General features: G+C 36.8%; 1 protein-coding gene and 1 long non-coding RNA gene across 2 annotated transcripts in view; one reads left to right on the top strand and one right to left on the bottom strand.

Annotated features, from left to right (window-relative positions):
- Positions 1–403: 403 nt before the first annotated feature.
- LOC121506468 lies at positions 404–15,585 on the top strand. Its single transcript, XR_005991656.1, has 3 exons — positions 404–744; positions 14,952–15,076; positions 15,451–15,585. It is a non-coding gene; the product is annotated as an uncharacterized LOC121506468 (long non-coding RNA).
- Positions 10,473–15,696, bottom strand: part of hecw2b (HECT, C2 and WW domain containing E3 ubiquitin protein ligase 2b) — a 47,960-nt gene continuing 42,736 nt past the window's right edge. Inside the window, exons 27-30 of the mRNA XM_041782285.1 lie at positions 15,422–15,683; positions 15,146–15,231; positions 14,913–15,025; positions 10,473–14,450 (exon numbers count right to left, since the gene is read on the bottom strand). Of these exons, the coding sequence (XP_041638219.1) occupies positions 14,339–14,450; positions 14,913–15,025; positions 15,146–15,231; positions 15,422–15,683 (573 nt within the window). The 3' untranslated portion in view covers positions 10,473–14,338. The remainder of the gene's footprint in view (positions 14,451–14,912; positions 15,026–15,145; positions 15,232–15,421; positions 15,684–15,696) is intronic.

Raw genomic sequence — 15,696 nt, 5'->3', positions numbered from 1 at the left:
GTCAGCTCTATTTGTTAAAATTAAATCAATCAAGGTTGACTTTGAAGGATCTTTTAGGTTTGGCCTGGTGGGGACCTTGATTAGTTGTGAGAAACTAAAGTTTTCACCTACTTCTTTCAGGTTATCAGAAGCAGAAATCAGCCAATTCAAATTCAAATCACCTAAAATAATGACTTCAGAGTTAATTTATGGAGCTAAAAGACCAGCTAACATGTCTAAGCAGAGGAGGAAGCCGAAGGACCAGAAATCACGTGCAGATCATTTGATCCCACATGCGCCACCACAGAGGAGTGGTGACGTAGGAGTTGTGGGAGGGCAATTTTTATATCAATAAGTACACCTGGGTGGCAAGAGGTACTCCACCTGTTAATCTGCACGTGGCGGACCATGGGTGATCCAACAACGAGGACCGAGGGACATGCAGCAGACTCGTGAGATGACCGGGGACGTACACCACCAGAGGAGCGAGGCGGAGGACTCAACCGAGGACCCGCGGCTGGGACCGGTCGATGTCTGGCCGCGGGCGAGTGCGCCAAGCCCCCATTGCACTTGTCCTGCCCAACGAGTCCAGGTGAGGGTGACCTCCGTGGCGCGCCCGAAAACATAGAGGGCTCCGAATCCTCCTAGACACGCTTCTGTGGCTTGGCCTGGGTCGGGGCTACGGTTGAAAACTCGGCAATGAGATGATTCTTCTCCATGACCTCTGCTCTCATCGACGCAATGTTTTTCCTCAGCTTCGAGATGGTAAGTGAGCAAGACACACACTCAGCCTTGTTGTAGGCAATGGTAGCTCCGATGAAAAAGTAGGAGTATTAAAATTACTCGCAAGTCTAAATCCTTGGCAGTCCACAAGGCAGTAAAATCCAGTGTATATATGTGCAAAAGAGGCCATAGCCTGACATGTATGTGAATGACATATCCTTCCTTGGTTTATTTTCTTGATAATTTGCTTGATAATTTTCCATCAAAAAGCTGTCTATGACAAAATGAGGGTGAAAAGCTGTTAAAAGTTGCACAGCTAGACCAGTGTTCCCCAAATGTTTGGGTTGGAAACGACCAATATAAAGAATGTAGAAATCTCAGTGAAAATACTTAAATGTTTCTATTCATTTTTACTCAAAGAAACCCAAATTGTAAACTTTATGTAGTTAAAACTTGGCTATTTCTAATTGAGTCAAATTGAAACTTTGATAAGAAATGTCTACAAATAAGTTTGTAAGTTGCAAATTTTGATGTAGAAAAACATGATGTGATCCATAAACCATTTCAGACATTTTTTTCAAATATTTGTGAAGGTTTTACTCAAGGTTTTCTTTTAATAACAAACAACACAACACAAACAATACACAAATAAAAAAACAACAATGCAACAAAAAAAACTAAGCCAAACTGTGTCATAATGTGACAAAACAAACAAACCACACCAAACAGAACCCAATAAAACATAACAGCAGACAAACAGCAGTCAGGAAAAACGTCATATAATACTGTGTAAAAATTTGCAAGAAACGTCATGTTATAGCATGTTGATGCAAACTTGGTCATGATAGAAGTCATATACTGTGTAAAAATTTGCAGGAAACGTCATGTTATAGCATGTCATCACAAAAATGGTCATGAAAAATGTCATATTATACTATGTAAAAATTTGCAAAAAATGTCATGTTATAGCATGTTATCACAAAAATGGTCATGAAAAATGTCATATTATACTATGTAGAAATGTCCAAAAACATCATGTTATAGCATGCTGATGCAAACTTGGTCATGAAAAACGTCATATCATACTGTGTAAAAATTTGCAAGAAACGTCATGTTATAGCATGATGTTGCAAAATTGGTCATGAAAAATGTCATATTATAGCATGTAAAAATTTGCAAGAAACGTCATGTTATAGCATGTCCTTGCGAAAAATTGGTCATGAAAACATCACACTTTACAATGTCCAAATCTGAAAAAACCATCATGCTATAGCATGGTGTTGCAAAATTGGTCATGAATACATAATATTATACAAGGTCAAACCTTCCAAAATAGTAATGTTATAGCATGTTGTCATAAAATTGGTCATGTAAACATCATATTATACTAGGTCAATATTTGCAAAAAATGTCATGTTATAGCATGTCATCTCATACCTGGTCATGAAAAACATCATATTATACTATGCTGAATTTGCAGAAACATCATGTTACAGCATGTAGTCACGAAAATGGTCGTGAAAACCGTCATATTATACTATGTAGAAATTGCAAAAACATCATGTTATAGCAAATCGTTGCAAAATTGGTCATGAAAAATGTCATATCATACTGTGTAAAAATTTGCAAGAAACGTCATGTTATAGCAGTCGTCTCATGCCTGGCCATAAAAAATGTCATATTATAGCGTGTAAAAAACTACAAAAACCATGATGCCATGGCATGGTGTTGCAAAATTGGTCATGAAAAAAGTCATATTATACTGTGTAAAAATATTTGCAAGAAATGTCATGTTATAGCATGTTGTTGCGAACTTGGTCATGATAGAAGTCATATTATACTGTGTAAAAATTTGCAGGAAACGTCATGTTATAGCATGCTGATGCAAACTTGGTCATGAAAACCGTCATATTATTCTGTGTAAAAATTTGCAAAAAATGTCATGTTATAGCATGTCATCACAAAAATGGTCATGAAAAATGTCATATTATACTATGTAGAAATGTCCAAAAACATCATGTTATAGCATGCTGTTGCAAACTTGGTCATGAAAAACGTCATATCATACTGTGTAAAAATTTGCAAGAAACGTCATGTTATAGCATGTCCTTGCGAAAAATTGGTCATGAAAACAACACACTATACAATGTCCAAATCTGAAAAAAACATCATGCTATGAAAACATATATTATACAAGGTCAAACTTTCCAAAATAGTAATGTTATAGCATGTTGTCATAAAATTAGTCATGTAAACATTATATTATAGTAGGTCAATATTTGCAAAAAATGTCATGTTATAGCAGTCGTCTCATGCCTGGTCATGAAAAACATCATATTTTCCTGTGTAAAAATTTACAAGAAACGTCATGTTATAGCATGTCATCACAAAAATGGTCATGAAAAAAAAGTCATATTATACTATGTAGAAATATGCAAAAAATGTCATGTTATAGCATGTCATCACAAAAATGGTCATGAAAAATGTCATATTATACTGTGTAGAAATTTGCAAAAACATCATGTTATAGCATGGTGTTGCAAAATTGGTCATGAAAACATCATATTATACTGTGTAAAAATTTGCAAGACACGTCATGTTATAGCATGTCATCACAAAAATGGTCATGAAAAAAAGTCATATTATACTATGTAGAAATATGCAAAAAATGTCATGTTATAGCATGTCATCAAAAAATGGTCATGAAAAATGTCATATTATACTATGTAGAAATTTCCTAAAACATCATGTTATAGCATGGTGTTGCAAAATTGGTCATGATAGACGTCATATTATACTGTGTAAAAATTTGCAAGAAACGTCATGTTATAGCATGTCATCACAAAAATGGTCATGAAAAATGTCATATCATACTATGTAGAAATGTCCAAAAACATCATGTTATAGCATGGTGTTGCAAAATTGGTCATGATAGACGTCATATTATACTGTGTAAAAATTTGCAAGAAACGTCATGTTATAGCATGTTGTTGCAAAATTGGTCATGAAAAACGTCATATTATACTGTGTAGAAATTTGCAAAAACATCATGTTATAGCATGGTGTTGCAAAATTTGTTGTTGCGAAAAATTGGTCATGAAAACATCACACTATACAATGTCCAAATCTGATAAAACCATCATGCTATAACATGGTGTTGCAAAATTGGTCATGAAAACATCATATTATACAAGGTCAAACTTTCCAAAATAGTAATGTTATAGCATGTTGTCATAAAATTGGTCATGTAAACATCATATTATACTAGGTCAATATTTGCAAAAAATGGCATGCTATAGCATGTCGTCTCATACCTGGTCATGAAAAACATCATATTATACTATGTTGAATTTTCAAAAATATCATGTTATAGCATGTAGACCTTAAAATTGGTCATGAATAATGTCACAATATACTATATAGAAATTTGCAAGAAACGTCATGTTCCAGAATGTCATCACGAAAATGGTCATGAAAAACATCATATTTTCCTGTGTAAAAATTTACAAAAACCATAATGCCATGGCCTAGTGTTGCAAAATTGTTCATGAAAAACATCATATTATAATGTATAAAAAATTTGCAAGAAACATCATGTTATAGCATGTCATCACAAAAATGGTCATGAAAAATGTCATATTATACTATGTAGAAATGTGCAAAAACATCATGTTATAGCATGCTGTTGCAAAATTGGTCATGAAAAACGTCATACTGTGTAAAAATTTGCAAGAAACGTCATGTTATAGCATGTTGTTGCAAAATTGGTCATGAAAAACGTCATATTATACTGTGTAAATATTTGCAGGAAACGTCATGTTATAGCCTGTTATGACAAGAATGGTCATGATAAACGTCATATAATACTATGTAGAAATTGCAAAAACATCATGTTGTAGCAAATCGTTGCAAAATTGTTCATGAAAAACATCATATTATACTGTGTAGAAATTTGCAAGAACATCATGTTATAGCATGCTGTTGCATAATTGGTCATGAAAACCGTCATATACTGTGTGAAAATTTGCAAAAACCTCATGTTATAGCATGTCCTTGCGAAAAATTGGTCATGAAAACAACACACTATACAATGTCTAAATCTGAAAAAAGCCATCATGTTATGGCATGGTGTTGCAATATTGGTAATGAAAACACAATATTATACAAGGTCAAACTTTCCAAAATAGTGATGTTATAGCATGTTGTCATAAAATTGGTCATGTAAAGATCATATTATACTAGGTCAATATTTGCAAAAAATGTCATGTTATAGCATGTCATCACAAAAATGGTCATTAAAAACGTCATATCATACTATGTTGAATGTGCAAAAACGTCATGTTATAGCATGTAGTCATAAAAATGGTCATCAAAAACGTCGTATTATACCGTGTAGAAATATTTGCAAGAAACGTCATGTTATAGCATGGTGTTGCAAAATTGGTCATGAAAAACGTCATATTATACTGTGTAGAAATGTGCAAAAACATCATGTTATAGCATGTCATCACAAAAATGGTCATCAAAAACGTCGTATTATACTGTGTAGAAATATTTGCAAGAAATGTCATGTTATAGCATGTTGTTGCAAAATTGGTCATGAAAAACGTCATACTGTGTAAAAATATGCAAGAAACGTCATGTTATAGCATGTTGTTGCAAAATTGGTCATGAAAAATGTCATATTATACTGTGTAAAAATTTGCTAGAAACGTCATGTTATAGCATGTTGTTGCAAAATTGGTCATGTAAACATCACATATTTTACTAGGTCAATATTTGCAAAAAAACGTCATGTTATAGCATGTCGTCTCATACCTGGTCTTAAAAAACATCATATTATAATATGTTGAATTTGCAAAAACGTCATGTAATAGCATGTAGTTTAAAAAATTGGTCATGAAAAATGTCACATTATACTATATAGATATTTACAAGAAACGTCATGTTACAGCATGTCGTCACGAAAATGACCATGAAACACTTCATACCGTGTAGAAATTTCCAAAAACATCATGTTATAGCATGGTGTTGCAAAATTGGTCATGAAAAACATAATATCATACCATGTAAAAAATTTAAAAGACACATTATGTTACAGCATGTCATCACAAAAATGGTCATGAAAAATGTCATGTTATAATATGTAGAAATGTGCAAAAACATCATGTTAAAGCATGTTGTTGCAGCATTAGTCATGAAAAACATCATATTATACTGTGTAAACACTTGCAAGAAACGTCATGTTATAGCATGTAGTCTTAAAATTGGTCATGAAAACCGTCGTATTATACTGTGTAAAAATTTGCAAGAAATGTCATATTATAGCATGTCATCACAAAAATGGTCATGAAAAACATCATATTATATTACGTAGAAATTTCCAAAAACATCATGTTATAGCATGTTGTTGAAGCATTAGTCATGAAAAACATCATATTATACTGTGTAAACACTTGCAAGAAACGTCATGTTATAGCATGTAGTCTTAAAAATGGTCATGATAAACGTCATATTATACTACGTAGAAATTTGCAAGAAACGTCAAGTTATAGCATGTAGTCTTAAAAATGGTCATGATAAACATCATATTTTTCTAAGTAGAAACTTGCAAGAAACGTCAAGTTATAACATGTTGCAAAATTGGTCATGAAAAATGTCATACTGCGTAGAAATTTGCAAGAACATCATGTTGTTGCAAAATTGGTCATGAATACATAATATTATACAAGGTCAAATCTCCAAAATAGTACTGTTATAGCATATAGTCTTAAAAATGGTCATGTAAACATCATATTATACTAGGTCAATATTTGCAAAAAATGTCATATTATAGCATGTCGTCTCATATTTGGTCATGAAAAACATGATATTATACTATGTTGAAATGTGCAAAAACATCATGTTATAGCATGTAGTTGTAAAATTGGTCATGAAATATGTCACATTATACTATATAGAAATTTGCAAGAAACGTCATGTTATAGTATGTAGTCGTAAAATTGGTCATGAAAAACGTCATATTATACTATGTAGAAATTTGCAATAAACGTCATGTTATAGCATGTTGTTGCAAAATTGGTCATGAAAAATGTCATATTATACTGTGTAAAAATTTGCTAGAAACGTCATGTTATAGCATGTTGTTGCAAAATTGGTCATGTAAACATCACATATTTTACTAGGTCAATATTTGCAAAAAAACGTCATGTTATAGCATGTCGTCTCATACCTGGTCTTAAAAAACATCATATTATAATATGTTGAATTTGCAAAAACGTCATGTAATAGCATGTAGTTTAAAAAATTGGTCATGAAAAATGTCACATTATACTATATAGATATTTACAAGAAACGTCATGTTACAGCATGTCGTCACGAAAATGACCATGAAACACTTCATACCGTGTAGAAATTTCCAAAAACATCATGTTATAGCATGGTGTTGCAAAATTGGTCATGAAAAACATAATATCATACCATGTAAAAAATTTAAAAGACACATTATGTTACAGCATGTCATCACAAAAATGGTCATGAAAAATGTCATGTTATAATATGTAGAAATGTGCAAAAACATCATGTTAAAGCATGTTGTTGCAGCATTAGTCATGAAAAACATCATATTATACTGTGTAAACACTTGCAAGAAACGTCATGTTATAGCATGTAGTCTTAAAATTGGTCATGAAAACCGTCGTATTATACTGTGTAAAAATTTGCAAGAAATGTCATATTATAGCATGTCATCACAAAAATGGTCATGAAAAACATCATATTATATTACGTAGAAATTTCCAAAAACATCATGTTATAGCATGTTGTTGAAGCATTAGTCATGAAAAACATCATATTATACTGTGTAAACACTTGCAAGAAACGTCATGTTATAGCATGTAGTCTTAAAAATGGTCATGATAAACATCATATTTTTCTAAGTAGAAACTTGCAAGAAACGTCAAGTTATAACATGTTGCAAAATTGGTCATGAAAAATGTCATACTGCGTAGAAATTTGCAAGAACATCATGTTGTTGCAAAATTGGTCATGAATACATAATATTATACAAGGTCAAATCTCCAAAATAGTACTGTTATAGCATATAGTCTTAAAAATGGTCATGTAAACATCATATTATACTAGGTCAATATTTGCAAAAAATGTCATATTATAGCATGTCGTCTCATATTTGGTCATGAAAAACATGATATTATACTATGTTGAAATGTGCAAAAACATCATGTTATAGCATGTAGTTGTAAAATTGGTCATGAAATATGTCACATTATACTATATAGAAATTTGCAAGAAACGTCATGTTATAGTATGTAGTCGTAAAATTGGTCATGAAAAACGTCATATTATACTATGTAGAAATTTGCAATAAACGTCATGTTATAGCATGTTGTCATGAAAATGGTAATGAAAAATGTCATATTATACTGTGTAAAAATTTATAAAAACCATGATGCCATGGCATGGTCACCAAAAACGTCATATTATACTATGTAGAAATTTGCAAAAACTTCATGTTAAAGCATGTGGTTTGCAACATTGGTCATTAAAAAGGTCATTTTATACTGTTTTAAAATTTGCAAGAAACATCATGTTATAGCATGTAGTTGTAAAAATGGTCATGAAAAACGTCATACTATGTAGAAATGTTGCAAAAACATCATGTTATAGCATGTTGTTGCGAAAAGTTGTTCAGACAAATGGGGGCTGCTTGAGATTCAGGAGGTTGCAGGTTCAAGTCCTCCCATGGTTTGGGCATGTTTTTAAGAGCTGAGTATAAAGATGGAAGGGAAAGTCTTTAGGAAATGATAGCAGGTGTCTGTTTAAGTGGGCTTCGGGGTAGAGGTCTGTCTGGGAGTCTGAAGGTTGTGGATTTAAATCTTAACATGGCTTTGTGGCAATTTTCAAGCTTTGACTCCAAACACAGAAGAGGCAACCCCTGGAAGACCACTGGAAGTGTCTGTTTCTCTAGGCTAGTGAGATAAAGGACTGCTTGGGAATCGGAAGGTTGCAGGTTCAAGTCTTACCATGGCCTGGTCTGTTTTCAAGATTTGAGTCTAAATGGGGAATGTAAAAATGTTTGGAAGACTTCAGCAAGTCTCTTTCTCTGTGGCCTCAGGAAAGAGCAGGCTGCCTGGTAATCAGGACGATGCTGGATTGAGTTCCTCCACAGTTTGGTGAGAACTTGAGTTCAAAGTGAGACGGGTAAACCTCTGGAAGTATTAGGGTAGAAGTTGTGAATTTTAAAGTTCAACATCCCAAATGAAGAAGATAAAAGGGCAAGGAGAAAATCCCCTTGTGTGACAGGTACTGGTGACGCAGTGGGTTCAGCACACTCTCAAGCGGGCACGAGCACCTGTGGCGGGAGAGGCTGGGGTTTGGAACTCAGTGTGGCTGGTACCTGGATCAAGCAGTGCCCTGTGGGATGGATTTGCCCTTCTTTCTTTAGACTCAGCTCTTAAAACATGACCAAACCATCAGTACAATTCAGCTTTGGCAAACAGGAGCTCAGTGACGCCACGATCCTCTCTCAGGTCAGCTGTCCATATCTTGTTGTCCTGTCCTACTAAACTCAATGAGTGGGGGTGATAAACTCACTCACACATTAATCTGGCATCCTGGCTTCCCTTCGCTGTAGCATCATTGTACCCTAGCTGGTTAAGTACCTGGACACTCACCTCTTCCACCAGAGCTAGAGTTGTAGCCCAGTGAACTATCAAGGATGCTTCTCTGCAGACTTTGTCTAAGGTTTTACCGACTGAAACATGCCTGGGAACTAAAGGATCATATGTCAAAAGTGGCTGCCTCATCATTTGTAGGTATAGTTGCTAGACTTTCATCAATGGTCCCCTGATCAGGATTCAAACACCCGACCTGCTGCACCAGAGTTAGTGTTGTAATCCACTGAGCTATCCAGGATGCTTCTCCATAGACTTTGCCTGGGACAAAAGGGTCTAAAACATGCCTGTGGACTAAAATCAACTTAAACTACACCATGTCAAAATGTGCTCCCCTTGCCATTGCAGCTTGTACCTTAGTTGGTTTCACCAGGATTCAAACCTACAACCTTTTGGACCACAGTCATTGTTGTGACCCAGGAAGATACTTTGTTGACTTTGCCTGGGGCGATACTATATTATGTCAGAAAACATCATGTATAGCATGTCGTTGCAAAATTGGTCACGAAAAACATCATATTATACTAAGTCAAAATTAGGCTAAAGTCTAGGTACACCTGCTAAAGTACAAAGACAGCACAATATGACGTCCAAACCCACAGACTCCTGTATTGAAATCAGCGTTGTAACCCAGGGAACCATCCAGGATGCTTTCTTGTAGTCTTTGCCTGGGGCAAAGTGGGCTACAACATGCCAGGGGACTATGCCAGGGAACAATGGTCACCATTGGACCATCATTATTCAAACGTAGTTCCTTGGGTTAGTGTTGAGGGCATCCAGCATAGCCACAGCCTCTGAAACGTCCCTCAGGCCATGTAGGATGACCTGATCCTCCCGTTTAGCTAACAGTGCTATCACTCCAAACAGAATGGCATTCATCCCGTTTCCTCAGAGTAGCCCAGTTGCTTGCTTTCAGGGCTATGTAGCTTTGGCATCAGACCATGCCTCTCTGGAGAAGTATGGCCTTCTCATGCACCATCCTTCAGCTAAAAAGAGGCCAGTTACTCCATCTTGGTCAGCTGGAACTTAGTTAAAAGGAGAAAAAGCAAAGAGGACACGGCTTGCATAGAGAAATGACATTTTATTTCAGGGAGAGGAGTGCTGACAAACATTCATTTCTAAAAGTGAGGTGGTCTGTACAGAAAGAGTGGTTGCTTGTTAGACGTGAGGCAGTCAGCTCAAAACTTTGGTACATTCTGGTTAGACAAACGGAGGGCAGTGCGATCATTGAGGGAAATCATTCCTTAATTAAGATCATGATCTCATCTGGATCAAACTGAGGCCAGACATGAACCGACTTAGAATACATTCTCCAAAAGTGTAAACAGGAAATGTTGCAGGTTCAGGACTATTTTCCAAAGATTGAAAACAAATAGTTTGAAGCATGTTGTCTTAAATAAGTTTAGTCAATGGAGGCCCATATTTACTAAGACGTAATAGTGAAACAACACGCTCTGCCTGTGTCGTTACGTATCCCAGCATGTATCAGATAAGATAATGTAGTGAGTGGATTTTCAATATGAGATGGTGGCGTCTGCATTTCTTGGCGTTTGACGCTGGCAACTTCAAGATGACAAAACTGGTGTTAAAGCGCATCCTACAGCTGTTTTACACAGTATACCACTTTCCATAGGGCCACTATAATCAGCATGATAAAAAAAACTCCTCACAAGAAAACCACCTCATTGGTATGATTAAGCAAGTCAGAACTGATTCCAAACCCACCAAAGCTTTTATGTATTTTGTTTTAAATGGCAAATAAGAGCTTCCATTTATTTGCATTGTAAATTAAATAGAGGCATACAGGGTGATTGTGTTAGCTCTGCTAATTTTGAGGTGACCTAGGCCTAAATGTTGACAGTTTTCCTTCAAAGTGGCAGTTCAAGGCGTGCGTACATTCATAGTGCAAGGAGAGGGGGTGCATTTGAGTGAGGAGAGCTGTTACAGGTGAGCTGTTCTTTAAAACTTTCATGCTTTGCCGTTGGTCTGTTTTGAGCGCTGCATGTGGTTAAATTAAATCCTGAAAAAAAGACAAGAGTGCAAATCCAGAGAAACAATTCAACAGTGTCAAGAGAAAGATTTACAGACAGCATGTGTGATCAAAATCAGCCTTACATAAGTGTCCGACATCACAAGTGTGAAATAGGAACAAAAACGTGAAAACCCTCTCATCGTTCTGAGCTTCTAGTTATTAGGTTGAAGGTGAAATAAGCCAACAACAACAAAAAGAAGAGTATTAATACAGCCAGAATGTGTATTACTTAACTCAGATTAACCAGCTTCCATGAGTTGGTCATACATTTACATTAAAAATGGCAGATGTTAGACAGAGGCGGATCTAGAGAGGCATTGTGGTGGAGGTGCAGCTTCGCCTAAATCATATGACATCTGAATCTCAAAAGGATACATTATTTTCATTTAATTTATAAAAAATATGCTCCTTTAATCCAACATGAAAGAAAAAACAAAACATCCTTACATATTAACACTTCAGCCACTAAAAGAAGCTCAATTTGACGCACAGAAAATTAAAAATATCATTGTATCTTTAAATGTTTACCTCCAGAAGTAGCTTTTTTAATATCTTGCCACTTTCCTACCTGAGAGGTGTAAACCACTCCATGGCTGTCTTTGGGTAAGCAGACCCTGCAAACCCGCTGAAGCCTAAGATGACGTTGAAGTCCAACCCCTCCAATGAACTGAAGTTAAACAGCTGACTCATACACTTTATAAGCTGACACTGGCCACAGAGAACATCATAATAGTAATAAAAAAATACAAGGACACCACTAGAGATCCACTAATTTTAAAAATCTGGGCTGATACTGATGTTTAACATGAAAGTTTAGCCGATTACTGATACCAGTGTTAAAGGAACCCTGCATGATCAGACAAGTTCATGTTGTTGGATAGATATTTGTATCTCTTATATGTATATTGAACTAAAAACTCACTAGATATCTGCATTTTGAGTGATTTGAGCTTATAAACTGCATCTCAATTTTAAGATTTGAGGTCTCCTCTATTTTTTCATTGGACCACGAGCGGTTATCGGTCAAACTAGACAGGAAGATGATAAATACTGAGCCATAAATACATTGTTGTAGCAAATATTTACATCAATATCGGTAGAATATGTTTGAAATCCGCTTCTTGATGAACCAGATGAAGGCCACGAGCTAAAATGCATCTGTTTAAAAAGTTGTTCCCCAAACTTCTGCACACGTTACAGATAATGATAGATGCAGCATGAAAACACTTCTGGTTTGCGCTTTTCAAAGTTAAAGCCCACTTTTGCAGGTTTTTTTTTTCTTTTTTGGAAAAACTGCCTTCGTATGTACATAATGCTTTTATTTTGAAAAGCTAGCAGCACACTGAATCAAGTCACTTGTAGGGACTTTTACTGCGGTAAAACTTAGGAGGAATGGCAGAGTTTTTGCAGCAGGGAGACAAAGCCAACACACAGCAAACTCGTGCCTCGTATGAAGCAGCAATACAGCCTGAAACAGCGGTTACTGCTTAGCAATGGCAAGGAGCGCTATGGCTAAGAGAAGTCACGGTACCAGTGTGGGTATCTATCAAGTTTTTAAGTTCAATATACATATGGGAGACACAAACAAGATGAACTTGTCTGATTGTGTCGGGTCCCTTTTAAGTTCATTACTTCTTCAGGACTAAGACTTGTAGGAAGTAAACTTTTTCTCTCATGTTTGACCACACAGGTGATTTCCTCGGCACGGTGAAAAATATCTTTTGATTCAGGAGCAACATGCCAGTAGTAATTAGATTTGACACAACGGATAAACAACAGCTGATGATATCTGTTCCTGCCACACTGTTTGCAAATCACCACTGATGCATCTGTAGACGCCACTTTATAACAGAATTAAAGCTAAAACTATGAAAATAATCAGATAAATTTAGCTTACGCTTTAATTTCGTTGGTGTTACATCCCTCAAGTGTAACCTTTCTAGATCCACCACTGTTGTTTGGATATTTCTATCTTTATTTGAAGATTTTTTTCAATATAGCTATATTTTTGAGAGATTCTTGGGAAAAATTCTGAAAAGCAATGCTTCAAATCAACCCTAAGCAACATTAATGGATACAGTTGCACACTGTAACTTCATTTCCTTACTAACACAAGTTCAGTGGTGATTTTTTTTTCTTTTTTTTTGCAAACTGATTCAAAATTTCTTTCACACTATCAACATCATAAAGTTACATTCAAATCACAACATGTCACTGCCACATCATTAGAAAACCACTTTTTTTCTCATAGATGAAAATACTGTAACAACATTACCAAAGCTTGTGTTCGGGTCCTGCAAAATGGGCTGAAGTTCACTGGAAAAATCAAACAAACTCGACCAAAGCCGCTTCCCCCAAAAGGCTTTGAGAAACAAGTGCACCATCTAGTGCAGATACTAGGACAGGCCACAAGGAGATGCTGCACTGCAGTGAGGGCGTCGCTGAAGCTGGCAGTTCTGGACGGCCTGTGCTCCTCACAGGTCCGTCTGGTCAGCCTCTGCAGTGAAGGCAGTGTTAGCTTCTTCTTTGATGTGAACGTTAAACTTGAAATCCTGGTATCAAAGAGGAAAAAAGGGTCTCAGGTTGATCAAATCCTGGCAGTTATGATTCTGGTCCCAAAGGCAGTGCGGGTCTTCATTCCTCACATCACACAGGTGAAAGCGTGTTACTAAGTAGGAGTGAAATCGTGCAAGTGCAACAAAGAGTCACTGTTTACCTCTGTACACGGGGCGTTTCTATAGAACAGAGTGCAGCTTCGTGTTTCAAAGGTCTTTTCAGCCTCTGCTATGAAATAAAGCCCACCATAAATTAAAAACAAAAACACAAATTTAGCTTTAAATCCAGAACCTAAAGGTTCTTGAGGGTTGATCAGAGAGGAGTCCAGAGCTGGCCGGGTGGACAGATGAGGGTGTCACTCCAAGCCAAAGGTGCTGGTCTCCTCCACGGCTGTCAGCATCTTCTCGTACAGCATAGAGAAGGACGGGTACGGGGGCAGGTCGAGCCGGTTGAAACACGTGTGAGCTCTGGAGGGAGATGACAGAAAATAACATCACAGACTGATCACGTTAACTTCTAAAGGGTTATGTAAGTCGTAAAATAAGGAGTATGGAGTCACATCTCTAAATGTTTGGCTTTTTCTTTTTCAGGAGTGACCTTCTCTGGCTTACCCTCCTTGTGGAGGGTGTCAATAATTGTCAAGTCAGCAGTCTTCCCCCATGATTGTGGTTGTGTGTACTGAACCACAGTGGGGAAATGAAGGCTCAGGAACCATCTGCAGTAGTTAAGTTTAAGGGATATTTCAATATTTTTGAAGTTGGGGCGTAGAAGTGTAGAAGTGGAATTTGGCTCCAGTCATTTCAGTTTGCATTGCTCCTTTAAGAAGCAGGAAGCTAGGCTATACAGCGTAAAAGATGGGTATAGTTTCTCCACGGGATTTAGTGAGTTGTTGACTCAATAAACCAAACCATAGTGAGACATGCGTCTACCTGGGCAGTGAGGTGACCTTCCCCCACTTCTCCACACAGAACCTGCGAGGTCCGTTGCTGCCTCTCAGAGAAGCGAAGCCCTCATAAGGAATACTGGACGTCCCGGTCACAAACTGAAGAGGCAGAGAGAGATGGGAGGGAGAGAAAGGACAAGATGAAGAAAGGTAACCCCCTTACCATTATCACTTTCATTTTATATTTCCCCATCATGCATACATTATACATATGCCTACCTGCAGCAGCCTCAGCCTCTGCTCATTGTTGAACCTCTCTACTGCTGCCCAGAACCACCGGATGACAATGTGGTTGTCATGGTAACCTAAACACAACAGGTCATTTTCATGTTACAGCAGGAAAAACATTCAAGTAAACAAAGCCAGCTTAATCTTTTTAAAATCATAAATGATAAACTACTACAGTGGTCTAGATGCTGTAAGCAGGGTTTAGAGTTACAGGAAAAAGAAGCACATATTCTGTATGTCTTAATATGGCTGCTGAGTCATCCATACCTCCTCTGTACTCTGTGTTGTTCCTCCAGTCTGATAAATCGATCTCCGCTGTGCCGGCAATCACCAGCTCCAGCTCTCTGGCATCAAACACTGACACCAGCCTGGCATCCACCACTTCGTAAAAACCTCGGACCAGGCTCTCCGTCTGCTGCACCACCCCTCGCTCTATCCTCCACTTCACCATCCGTTCGATGTACTCCTTCTTGTTCTTCTCTGAGACGGGGATGTTGGCTCCGCCGGGCTTCAGCTCCCTTTCTGTTATCTAGGAGAAAACA

Source organism: Cheilinus undulatus, linkage group 24 (genome assembly GCF_018320785.1).
Source record: "Cheilinus undulatus linkage group 24, ASM1832078v1, whole genome shotgun sequence".
In the NCBI taxonomy this organism is placed as follows: Eukaryota; Metazoa; Chordata; class Actinopteri; order Labriformes; family Labridae; genus Cheilinus; species Cheilinus undulatus.
The sequence above is the reverse complement of the archived record's forward strand: the minus strand, read 5'-3'. Positions and strand labels throughout refer to the sequence as shown.